We start from the raw sequence: 13,175 nt of genomic DNA, 5'->3' as shown, positions 1-13,175 counted from the left end.
ACCCAGCGCATCCTTTTCCTGGCCACGCCCTCTTTGTCTACACCCTTCCCATCCCGGCCACGCCCCCACGCCGCCGCGGCCCCCTCCCCAGCCTGGCCACGCCCCTCCCCAGCCTGGCCACGCCCCTCCCCCGTCGCGCCGGCGCACCGTCCGTCCGAATGGCCTCGTGGGCGGAGCTTGCGTAGCCTCCCGGACCCCGGCGCGCACCGTCTCCCGTCCCCCGCCCCTGGCCACCAAGCGCCTCCGTGGACACGCACTTCCTGCGAAGCCTCCGTGCGCACCTTGGCCGAGCCGAACCGAGCCGAGTCCTGTCCTTCCAGGCCGTTCGCAATGGTGGATGAGTTGGTGCTGCTGCTGCACGCGCTCCTGATGCGGCACCGCGCCCTGAGCATCGAGAACAGCCAGCTCATGGAACAGCTGCGGCTGCTGGTGTGCGAGAGGGCCAGTCTGCTGCGCCAGGTACGTCCGCCGAGCTGCCCGGTGCCCTTCCCCGAAACGTTTAATGGCGAGAGCTCCCGGCTCCCCGAGTTTATCGTGCAGACGGCGTCTTACATGCTCGTGAACGAGAACCGATTCTGCAACGACGCCATGAAGGTGGCATTCCTTATCAGCCTCCTCACCGGGGAAGCCGAGGAGTGGGTGGTGCCCTACATCGAGATGGATAGCCCCATCCTAGGTGATTACCGGGCCTTCCTCGATGAGATGAAACAGTGCTTTGGCTGGGATGACGACGAAGACGACGACGACGACGACGAAGAGGATGATTATTAGGCCCTCGACCCTCGGGCCTCGGGGGGAGGGCCCTGCACGCCGCCACCCCCTCCCCGCAGCCCTCACCCCGCCAGGAGCCACTGCTCTCCCCCTTGCCCTCCGGTCCCCTTACCTACCCGCGCCCGTCTGCTCTCTCTCTTCATTTCTCCGTAGTGCTTGTCTTTGTTCCAGGAATAGCGCTCCAGTTACCTGCTGCTGGGGTCGGGGCTGGAGCCTCACTCACTCGGAAGTGCTTGGAAGTGTCATCTACCCTGGCCATCCCCGGGATCCCTCCCCTGCTAATCTGAACTGTGTCCTGAACCCCAGCTATTGGCCAGGCCCCTGTTACAAACTCCGCAGACCACCCATAGCCCTGCTGCTGCCACCTGCCCTGCTGCCAGGCTTACATCTTCCCAGAGAACTATGCTGCCACTTCACATCCACTCACCACATCCCACCTACAGACTACCACCTTTCGAGATCAGGACCAACCTGGAAAATGCCAGAGTTGGCTATGCCTTTTCAGACATTGATTTGGACAGCTCACCAACCCCTGAAGGGGCCGTTCAGCCTGGTTAGTTTTCTACCTACTCCGAGTGTCCTCCCCTGCCCCACCAGATTGCTGCAGGGGCGCGGTGTGCCTGGCAGCCAAATTGTTGACACTTCTTTTTTCCTATGCACTGGTTTTACACAGCTGTCATTTTTCTTTCAAAATTGCAGCAGTCCCACAGATGTGTGCATTTGGACAAATAGTACTTAAAAACAAAACAAACAAGCACTGAGCCCAGCTCCTCAATACTACCTGGAAAAAGCATTGGCATTATTTTCAATAAATATCAAGCACTAAAAAAAGAAATGATTGTCTTTTAATGGTTAAGTGCTATCACTGGCCTCTACCACTGTCACTCTGACTACCATTATTCCCATGGAAATCAGGGAATACAACCAATCCTAGTATTCCCCGCTGTCATCTCCAGGCTGCTGGGGACAGCTACCTCAGGGCTTTGTCAGGGTTCTGATGCTCCCTTCACCAACGCATTTCTTAAAGCCCTGGCAAAGGGTGTGTTCTCTGGGTCCTCCAGGGTGGCATGGTTAAGGGTTGGCTGAGCAGACGGCAAAGAGAGCAGTATTAATAATTAGACCATAACAATAGGCGTAAACCTGGACATATATATGTAATGCTCCTAATTCTCTGAGCTTTTGGATTCCTTAACACTGTGCCAGGGAAGTTCTGCCCCTTAATCCTTATTGCCTATATGCAGCTGTTGAGTTCAGACTCCAGAGAGCCAACATAGTAGATTGTCACTTTCAAACTCCAAATAGCCAACATGTCACTTTCAGGTGCTCCAGCTAACATTAAGTCCCGGATCCTGGGCAAGTGCACCCATAAAGATATAGCCTGATCTTAACAAACATTTCGTTCTCCTTGGACAGACATCCTTAGAATTCCCACTCATAGATGTGTCCCAGATTCCTCCCTATGGAAATTAGCAAGATGCTTGGTTATCTCTTAAATCAGACCTTGTACTGCTATCTGGGGGCTATGCTGAGATCTCTGGGCCTGGAGGGTTCAGAGCAGTGAAGGGGGTGGCTGCTGAGAAGAAGCTGCAGACCTGTGTGAGGCCATTGCCCCAGGTTAAGTCATTGAAATGTTTAATGCAGAGCAGCTTGGTTGGGGATTTGAGAGGACTGCCTCTTAGAAAGGTTTAGGAGGATGTGAGGGGTTCAGAGTTCTCTTTTATATCTGTCCAGATGTCCTCATTGTACCATGTCTGGAGCCAACTTGACTTTATAACCTTTAATTAATTTAGATAACACATTTCCGTACTGTTTAAGGCCTTTTGAGGCAAGATATTGTATTTGTACTGGTAAACCTCAGTGTTGATTAAATGAGATATGGATCTTCATATTAATCACCTCATAGGTGTGGATTAAATGAGATCATACCCATGAAGCATTTAGAACTTTCCCTGCTACATGGTGAGCACTCAGCAAACCATGGGCTGTTACTCCTGCGCCAGGGAACAGAAGTCTCAGAAAGCAAGTCTCTGACTCTGAGCCTGGCTTTAGTAGGAAAATGTCAGCGTGAAGAGGAGCAGAGCAGGTTCAGGGAGAATGGAAATGAGAGCATGATAAGACCCCATTTACTTTTTGGAGTCTTATATGAAGCAAGAAACAAAGCTGTTTTACATGGTGGACAGGCAAAGTTCAGGGTAGGAGTTATATCTCACCCCTAGGATAGCTGTTTCTGGAGGGTGGGGACAGGGTTGCGTATGACTTAATAAAAGAGGCCAAGGCTTGGGTGGAAATGAGATCTGGGGCTCTTCAGGGAGCTGCTGCCTCCAAATCTGAATCAAGGAGACAGCTGGTTATTTAGAATTCATTGATCACTTCTCCCAGTCTCCTTGGAAAATATACAAAAACCCTTGGAAGAGAGAGATTATATTTGAGACATAATATGTGTGAGGCCAGATAATTACACTTTCTTCCTAACTAGAAAGGCCTTGAATTGGGGATAAATGTGGAAAAGTGAGCAAGATCTAAAAGGTAAAGGATCCAGTGAGACCAAAAATCATTTATTCCAAACTGATTATGGCCCAGTTATGCTGAGTGGAGTTACAGAAACATCTTTGAATAAAATGTGATCTCTGCCTTCATAGCGAGTCCAGTCTGCTGCTTTTACTGTGCCCTGGGTCAGAACTTTGATGATTAGTTACAGGAAAGGGCCAGGAAGAGAATCTAGGCTGTGATTAGATCTGGGAATGACCTTTCTGGGGTGGAAGTTGAGGACATATGAGTAGGTGTTCTGTGGAGGAAGGGAGGTTCAGTAAGGATGCCATGCCAAGGCAGCATCTGAATGGCATCTGGGAGAACTAGGCCAGGGAGCTTCTGTGATCTGAAGTGTACATTTCCTGAGTATGTGTGCATGTGCACATGAGCTTGCTGTGACCCAGTATGTGTGTGCTCTGTGTGTGTGTGTGTGTGTGTGTGTGTGTGTGTGTGTGTTAAGTGATGTCCTTCTTACATCATGGACCAAACAGGTTATGCTGTGAGATGCAGAAAAGGGATTCTGGTTACTTTGGGGGCAGATTCTGCAATAAAAGCGCAGATACTGGCAAGGGCTCCACCACCCAGGGAGGAATTCATGATAATGGCATAAAGCATGGCAAAAAAGAAGGGAGAAGTAGAAGTATGTCTAAGGATAAAAGTGCCACTTTGATCAAAACTATTAAAAATAGGTAGGAATGCTGAATAAATATGAACTTCAGACCCTGAATTCTCATTTTGGGCGTAATAGACTTGAAATGGCCGCTGAAATTATACTATCAATGAAATGAAATTAGTCATATTAAAGGTCGTAATCATTTAATCATATTAAATATACCAATATATCTTTGGACTCTTCTATTCATTTGAATAGATAAGCACTGCCATCTATTAAGTCCGTGTTGCTGTATCCTGCAGAATGGTATATAAAGCTAGAGGTACTTTATGCACATGTATATTTGATTATTTTCTGCTATTAAAGCATGGCTAAAACCTCAGTAATTTGGAAGTAGGCAGATTAGAGGGAGAAGTCTTGTTGAAGTTAGTGGGATATTTGCATAAAAATGCGCTTAAATTTTTTTCTTGTTTTTTTGTTTTATTTTGTTTTGTTTGTTTTGTTTTGTTTTTTTGTTGTTGTGTTTTTGTTGTTGTTGTTGTTGTTTTGAAACGGAGTCTCGCTCTGTCGCCCAGGCTGGAGTGCAGTAGCACAATCTCGGCTCACTGCAACCTCTGTCTCCTGGGTTCAAGTGATTCTCCTGCCTCAGCCTCCCGAGTAGCTGGGATGACAAATGCCCGCCACAGTGCCTGGCTAATTTTTGTATTTTTAGCAGAGATGGGGTTTTGCCATGTTGGCCAAGCTGACCTCGAACTCCTGACCTCATGATTCACCCACCTCGGCCTCCCAAAGTGCTGGGATTACAGGTGTGAGCCACCGCACCCGGCCTCTTGGTTCTTAAAGTGAGTAAAGCAAAGCTAATAAAGCTGTATTAATTAAAGGTTCTGAGAATGTTTTCCTTGATGGTAAGGGTGGGATAATTGTATGAAGAATCTTTATTATTTGCTTTGAAATATGGATTTTGCTAAGTCAGGGTTTAGTGTCTGGCAGCAGTTTGCATTACTGAATAGCTCAAGTATATTCCCTGCAGTCTTAGCCCACGTAGTTCTAAAGGTAGGTACAATGGTGTCCTTTGACAGTGCTGGTAACCCTCTATCTCCCTTCATGAACATCTGATCATCTACCTTGCATTTTTTTCTCTTGCCTAAAATGCCTGTTAGAATGTGTTCCTTTGTCTTCAAATGTTCTATTGTACACAGAATGTTCTATTTTTTTTTATTCTATTTTGTTTTGTTTTGTTTTTGAGAGAGAGTCTCACTCTGTCGCCCGGGCTGGAGTGCAGTGGTGCAATTTCGGCTCACTGCAACCTCTGCCTCCCGGATTTAAGCGATTCTCCTGCCTCAGCCTCCGAAGTAGCTGGGATTACAGGCGCCGCCACTACGCCCAGCTAATTTTTTGTATTTTTGGTAGAGACGGGGTTTCACCATGTTGGCCAGGCTGGTCTCGAACTCCTGACCTCATGATTCACCCACCTTGGCCTCCCAAAGTGCTGGGATTACAGGTGTGAGCCACCACACCGGCCTAGTGTCTTTTTTTTTTTTTTTTAACCCTGAGAAAGATTGAAGGAATGGCTTGCTTGAAGAAATTATGAACACCATAGCAAGTTTGTTCATAGAGCAAAAACTGTTCCATGCATGAGTTGGGAGGAGGAGTGGTGTATTAATCCCATCTCCAAAGAAATACTTGAGACTGGGTAATTTACAGAGAAAAGAGGTTTAATTGCCTCATGGTTCCCCAGGCTGTACAGGAAGCATGATGACTTCTGGGGAGGCCTCAGGAAACTTCCAGTCATGGAGGAAGGCTAAGGAGAAGCAGCATGTCTTACACGGTGGAGCAGGAGGAAGACAGAATGAGGGAGTAGGTGCTACACACTTATTAAATAACCAACTCTCCTGAGAATTCGCTCATTATGCAGTACCAAGGGGGATGATATGAAGCCATTCATGAGAAACTGCCCCCATGATCCAATCATCTCCCACCAGGCCTCACCTCCAGCACTGGAGTTACAATTCAACATGAGATTTAGGTCAGAACATGGAACCAAACCATATAAAATGGAGAGGTGCTGAAAAGGGTGTTTCAGAATAGGTAGATATAGCAACATTGTTGTACCTCCCTTTTTCCCCTCAGAGGCTGGTATCTGACATATGGTCAGTAATACATTATATTTCTTATTATTCTAGCCACAAAATTTACACACCTCCACTCCCGTCTCTAAATGACCAAGGATTTCATCAGCAAAATTGCAATAATGTAATTCTTACGTTTTAGCCAAAGTTCCTATACGGTCGGTGTAATTGAACAGACCAGTCAGTTCAGAATCAGTCAGTTAAAGATATAAAACTGTTGCCGGGGCTATTTTTATATGCCCCACTTTAAAGCTTCAGATTTAAAACAAATAACATCAGTAAAATGAAAGTAAAGGGATTTGTATTTCAATGGTAACTAAAGTAATTGTGATGTTCCAGATTTATATGTTCTCTAGACACAGATAATTACACTGCCATATAGGATTTTTAGAAACTGCTTATTTGAATGTACACAATAAAAATTTTAACATATACAAAGTTAGAGAGAATACTATGATGAACCCCCACAGACTCATCTCCTGGATTAAAAAATTATCGACATTTTTGCTTTATTTATCCCTTAAATTTCTTGCAATTGTTATGGCATACTGTGAAACAAATCCCAGATAACACTTCAGTTCACCCTTCAATACTTCAGTATGTTTCTCTAACAGATAAGGCCTTAAAAAACATAATCCACCATATCATTAACAGACCTACTAAAATTAACAGTCTCCTTAATATTTAATATTCAATTCAGAGTCAGATATCCCCAGTGTCTTAAAAATGTCTTTTTAATTGTTTGCTTGAATTACTTTCCTTAAAATGTCAGCACATTTGGTCTATCTATCTCTTAACCTTCTTTTAATTAATAACAGCTCCTCCCACTTTTTTTTTCCTCTGCAGTATATTCTTTGAGGAAACCTGGTTACTTGTCTGTAAAATTTCCTATATTCTAGATTTGCTTTACTCTTTTCATATCCTTGCCGTTTTCTCTTGGGTTGTTAGTGTTACTCTCTGAATTTTTTAGAAGCTCTTTGTTTATTAGGGATCTGTGATATATGTCGCAAATATTTATGCCCAGTTTGTCGTTTGCCTGTTTACTTTATGGTAGTTCAGGCTGTTGAGAAAATATTTAGTATATTTTCCTTTTTTTCCACTCTCCTCCCATCTCTGCGCTCCCCAGTTTAATTGCTTGTATCATTTCTGTTAGTGTTTATGCCTTTAAATAGTCCAGACACTATTATTTTTCAGATATGAATTATAAATTTTGGTTTAGCCATGAAAGATCAGGAATTCAATGCACTAATACTCTTTATCAACTTTATAAGTGACATCATTGTGTTATCATAACATTTACATATTTTTCCTATGACCGTAATCTTCCCATTTGTTTTAACATAGCACATAAATGGGTTAAATAATTACTATTCTGTCCATATTTTCAATTTACCTCTTTATGTTAGTAATTTTTTTTGCTGTTCTTTTTAGTTGTTTCTTAGGAATAAAAAAACAACTGGGGATTATATACCCTGAGTTTCTGAGGGTGAATGACAGTTTCATTATGTGTAGAGTTTGTGGGTCCCCCTTTCTTATTTCTCCGCTATTTGTTAGCATTGAATGCTATTTTGTAGAAGTCTGAGACCACTCTAATATTTTCCACTCATATTGTTGAGAGTTCTACTTAGTTCTCAGAGAATTTTTCTTTATATTTGAATAGAATATATCCCAATGTTATTCACTCTGTCCCAATGTTATTCTGTCATTTTTTCTGAAACCCAGTGTCGCTATCTGTTATGTGGAATCAAAGCTTATTTCATTTATGCAAAGCTTTCCTTATTTTTTGAGTATATATAATATATGCTAACATGTACTTATGTTTACTCTCCTTCACCTGTCCTCCATATTTTAAAATTTCCCAGACTTTTACATGTTTTCTTCATTTCCATTTCATTCTGCTTACTTCTCTCCATCTTGTTCTCTATGTCCTTTACAATGTTTTCAGCATTAATTGTCAATCTTTGCATTGCTTTCAATTTGGCTTTCATTTCTGTGATAATTTTATTTGTTTTTCTTCCACTTCTTTGACAAGTGCTTCTGGGTCATGTTTAGCTTCTATTGACTTCTACATATTCCTGAATCTCATAACTCTGATTTGTTGTCTTGTTGTTTAGCTGTGATTCCTTCATATTAAAAAATTGGTTCAACACCAGCCTGGCCAACATGGTGAAACCCCGTCTCTATTAAAAATACAAAAAAATTAGCTGGGCATGGTGGCAGGTGCCTGTAATCCCAGCTACTTGGGAGGCTGAGGCAGGAGAATTGCTTGAACCCAGGAGGCAGAGGTTGCAGTGAGCCGAGATCATGCCACTACTCTCCAGCTTGGGCAACAGAGCAAGACTCCGTCTCAAAAAAAAAAATTTGATGGTGATATGCTATGATATATGGTCATATGATAGGTCACATGTGTTTCTTGGCAATATTTTTCCAGGGAGTGCTATTTGCTGTTTTTTTCTGTCCTTCTCCCTCTATGGCAGTGTTCCTGGAAACCTTTTGGGATCTTATCTACTTCCTAGTAATGCCACTCTTCTGCAGTAAGGATAATTATAAGGCAGCCTCTTTTAGTCCTGTCTCAACAGAATTTTTCTGGCAGAAATAACTCAATGCTGGTGGCTTCTACACGACATACTTCTTGTTTGCCAGGAATGAGCTAGGTCTGAGAACACTCTCCCTCCTTTTTTAACAAATCATGGTCATTTCAATAGTACTCTCCTGTTTTCATTATACCTGGATGTACCTAGAAGATTTCTGACATTATTTTCAGAGGCAACAGTCTGTACTTACTGTTCTAGCCCCTGCTGCTCAGTAGTTTTGATGTCTGAATAACCTGAGATAGTCTATGTTCCAGGAAAGTGTCAAGCTAACTTATGATTGGGACTGAATAAGACTCAGCTTTGGGGATAGGAGAAACTGAAAGCTAAATAACAAAATATTAATGGCTTAGAGTACTTTTTCACTGCTGTGTGTGTGTGTGTGTGTGTGTGTTTCAAAAATAAGATAATAATTTTACCATTAATTTTCAGAATAACTTTTTATTGCTCTGTGTAGCAAGAGGACAAGTGGAAGGATTTTAGTCATCTGTGGAGAAGGCGAGCCACATACGTAGGAGACTTGATCAATATGTATATGGGATACATAAATTTGTGATTCATTGGAATAAAAAGTGGAGGTGGCTGAAATTAGCATTAGAAAATGGACCTTAGAAGAGATAGACAAGCATATATGGAAAGACTGGTTCGTTGTGAGCTGAGAATGGATTGTTCTTTGCACAAAGTCTGAGTTCAATTAGAACGGGTTTGGTGATCAGAAGGACTTTGATCCCTGTCCTGGCGTTGCCATAGGCTCACTCTGGAAACCAGAGACAACTGAGTTGATTTATCTGATTCTAAACTTCTGCACCTATATCATGGGAATAATTATATCTCAGGAATAATGTAAGAAAAAAATCTAACTAATATCTTGTTTGGTAGTTAAGTGTTAGCCCTATTCTTCTTTTCCTTAGTAGATATTACTTAGCAAAATAAGAATGTAAGATTGACTTTTATGATAGACTTGAGTGTCCTGATAGAAAGACACTAATATTGGGGGACTTGGAATGTCGTAGGAGAAAAGGTGGTCAACACATTAAAATATACAGAGGGACATTCACAAGAATAGATATTAAATATTAATTAACATATAAAGAGCATTTGACATTTATACCTTATTTTCATATTCATTTTCTTACTTGATACAACAAGTTGGTGAGGAGATATTGTATTCGTATTTTACACATTGCAATATTTAGACTCAGCAATGCTCAGGGGCTTGTTCGTGATAGAAAATGACAGAAACTTGGCCAGGAGTTCCTACCACAAGTCCAGTGCTCAGTTTACAATTTCATGTTGCCTTTGAAAATGCCTTTTGCAAATTACTTATCTCCTTTGGGCCTTCATTTCCTCATTTGTAATGTGAAATATTTTCATTAGCAGACCATTGCAGTTCTTTCTTACCTTTAACAACATTAGGGCCTTTAGAATGAGTACCTGGTGCTGTCCTTCCAACTCTGTGATTCTCTGATTCCATCCTCATTTTTCACCATCACTGGTGTACTGGCAAGAACCAGTATGAGATTTGAGGAAAAATACTTGGATTACTCTTTTTTTAAAAAAATTATTTAGATATAATTCCCATACCATACAATTTACCTTTTTATGTGTATAATTCAGTATTTTTAGTATATTCACAAAGTTGTGCTACCATCACCACTATCCGATTCCAGAGCTTGTCATCATACAAAAAAGAAACTGTACCCATTAGTTACTCCCCTCATTGTTCATCTCCCTCCCTGCCCCTATAACTCTCTAGTCCTTGGAAACTACTCATCTAATTTCTGTTTCTATGGGTTGGCCTATTCTGGACATTTTATACAAGTAGAATCATACAATACATGCTCTTTTGTTACTTCTTTCACCTTAGCATATTTTCAAGCTTCACTGATGTTGCAGCATATATCAGAACTTCAATCCTTTTCATGGCTGAATTATTTTCCATTGTATGGATAAACTTTTCATTACCTGTTCATCATTTGATGGACATTTGGTTTGTTTCCAATTTTTGGCTATTATGAATACTGCTTCCATGACAATCCTTGTATAAGTTTTTGTCTCAACACCTGTTTTCAATTATAGTGGGTATATCTATAGGAATGGAATTGCTCAGTCATATGTAATTTTTTTATTTAATTTTTTGAGGAACTGCCAGATTGTTTTCCAAAGTAGCTGTGCCATTTGCATTCTTACCAGTAGTGTATGGATTTTCCACTGTTTCCACTTTCTCAGCAACTCCTTTTATTGTCTGTTTTTTATTATAGTCATCCTAGTTGGTGCGAAGTGTTATATCATGATTTTTACCCACATTTCACTAATGTTTAATGATGGTGAGCATTTTGTCATGTGCTTATGGGACATTTGTATATCTTTTGTTGGAGAAATACCTACTTTTAAAAAATGGACTGTCTTTTCATTGTTGAGTTATAGGAGTTCCTTATATATTTTAGATACTAGACAATTATCAGATACATGATTTACAAATGTTTTCTCCCATTAATCGATTGGCTTTACACATTCTTCATAGTATCCTTTGATGCACAAAAATGTTTAATTTTGATGTAGTCCAATTTATCTGTTTTTTTCATTGATTGTGTTTTTCATGTCATGTTTAAGAAATCATTGCCTAATCCAGGGTCACAACAATTAACACCTATGTTTTCACAGATTTCATGTTTTACATTTATGTTTTCATGGTTCATAGAATTTTACAGTTTTAGCTCTTACATGTAGGTCTTTGGTCCATTTTGAACTAATTTTCATATACAGTATGAGGTAGTAGTTCAACTTCATTATTTTGTATGTGGATATCTAGTTGTCCTGACACCATTTGTTGAGAAGACTATTATTTTCTCCTCGAAGTCTCTTGGGGCCCTTATTGAAATGCAATTCACAAATGTATAGGTTTATTTTTGGAATCTCAATTTTATTCTTTTAATCTATATGTCTATCTTTATGACAGTATCAAACTATCTTGTTCATAGTAGCTTTGTAGTAGCTTTTGAAATTGGGGATTGTGAGTCTTCCAACTTTATTCTTTTTTCAAGATTGTTTTGGTTGTTTGGGGTCCCTTGCATTTTCATGTGAGTCTTATGATCAGATTCTCAGTTTCTTCAAAAGCTACATCTGGAATTTAATTGGGATTGCATAGAACCTGTAGATCAATTTGGGGAGTGTTGCAATCTTAACAATATTAAATCTTATAGTTGATGAACATGGATGTCTTTCCATTTAATTTAAGTATTGTATAATTCATTTCATTGGTATTTTGTTGATTTTATTATGTTTTCCATTTATTTTTGCTAAATGTTTTCTAAGTATTTTATTCTTTTTATATTATTCTAAGTGGAATTTTTAAAGTTTTGTCTTCAGATTTTCCATTGTTTGTGCATAGAAATACAATTGATTTTTGTTTATTGATCTTAATCTTGCAGCCCTATTGAACTTATTAGATCTAGTAGTTTGTTTTGTGGATTGCTTAGGATTTTCTATATACAAGATTATGTCCTATACATGTAGAGATAGTTTTACTTCTTCCTTTTCGATCTGAACTACTTTTATTTCTTTCTCTTACCTAATTTTTCTAGCTATACCTTTAAGTCCAATGTTGAATAGAAGTGGCATGAGCAGTCTTGTTCATGATCTTAGAGGGAAAGGATTCAGTCCTTCTATCATTGAGTATGAGGTTAGCTGTGCAGTTTTCATAGATGCTCTTTATTGGTTGAGGAAATTCCCTCTACTCCTAGTTTATGGGGTATTTTTTTTTATCATGAAAGGTTGTTGGATTTTGTCCAATGCTGTTTCTGCGTCTATCGCGATAATAATATGGTTTCTGTTTTATATTCTACTAATATGGGGTTATTACATTGACTGGTTTTCAAATGTTGAATGAATCTTGACTTCCTAGAATAAATCATGCTTGTTCATGTTGTATAATACATTTTATATGTTGCTAAATTTCTTTTGCTAGTATTTTGTTGAGGATTTTTGTCTCTATTCATAAGGAGTAATTATATGTATTTTTTTATGATGTCTTTGTCTGGTTTTGGTATGAGGGCAATACTGCCCTCCTAGAATGAGTTGGGAACTTTTCCACACACATTAATTTGCACCTGCTTTGGTCACTTAACTGTAAATTCAGAAGTAACTGTGTCAGTTCATAGATGTTTTATACATTTCTGTGCAGCTGCATAGTTAATTCCATGGATTTGTCATAGTTATTAAAAATTTTCCTATGTATGGGAAATTATTTTGTTATTACGAATAAGTTTCACCATGAATAAATTTGGACATACTTTGTTTTATATTTGTGGAAGTATACATTTACAATAAGTTTTTAGAAGAATGGTTCCTTGATCAAAGGCTAAACACATATGTAATTTGTCAGATATTGCTAAAATACCTCCCATAGTGGTTTTGCCATTTTATACATCCACTAAAAATGCATAAGGCTGCCTGTTTTCTTATGCAATTTCCAAGATAAGGGCTATTTTGATTTTCTGAATATCTGATAGATTTTTTGAAATATCTCAGTGTAATATTACG

General features: G+C 40.0%; 1 protein-coding gene across 1 annotated transcript; it reads left to right on the top strand.

Annotated features, from left to right (window-relative positions):
• Window positions 1-147: 147 nt before the first annotated feature.
• LDOC1 (LDOC1 regulator of NFKB signaling) lies at window positions 148-1,606 on the top strand. The gene has a single exon (XM_003317734.4). It carries the CDS (start codon window positions 331-333, stop codon window positions 769-771), a length of 441 nt encoding a protein of 146 aa, XP_003317782.1. The 5' UTR covers window positions 148-330; the 3' UTR covers window positions 772-1,606.
• The last annotated feature ends 11,569 nt before the right edge of the window (window positions 1,607-13,175 follow it).

This window comes from Pan troglodytes, chromosome X (assembly GCF_028858775.2).
Source record: "Pan troglodytes isolate AG18354 chromosome X, NHGRI_mPanTro3-v2.0_pri, whole genome shotgun sequence".
Taxonomy (NCBI): Eukaryota; Metazoa; Chordata; class Mammalia; order Primates; family Hominidae; genus Pan; species Pan troglodytes.
The sequence above is the reverse complement of the archived record's forward strand: the minus strand, read 5'-3'. Positions and strand labels throughout refer to the sequence as shown.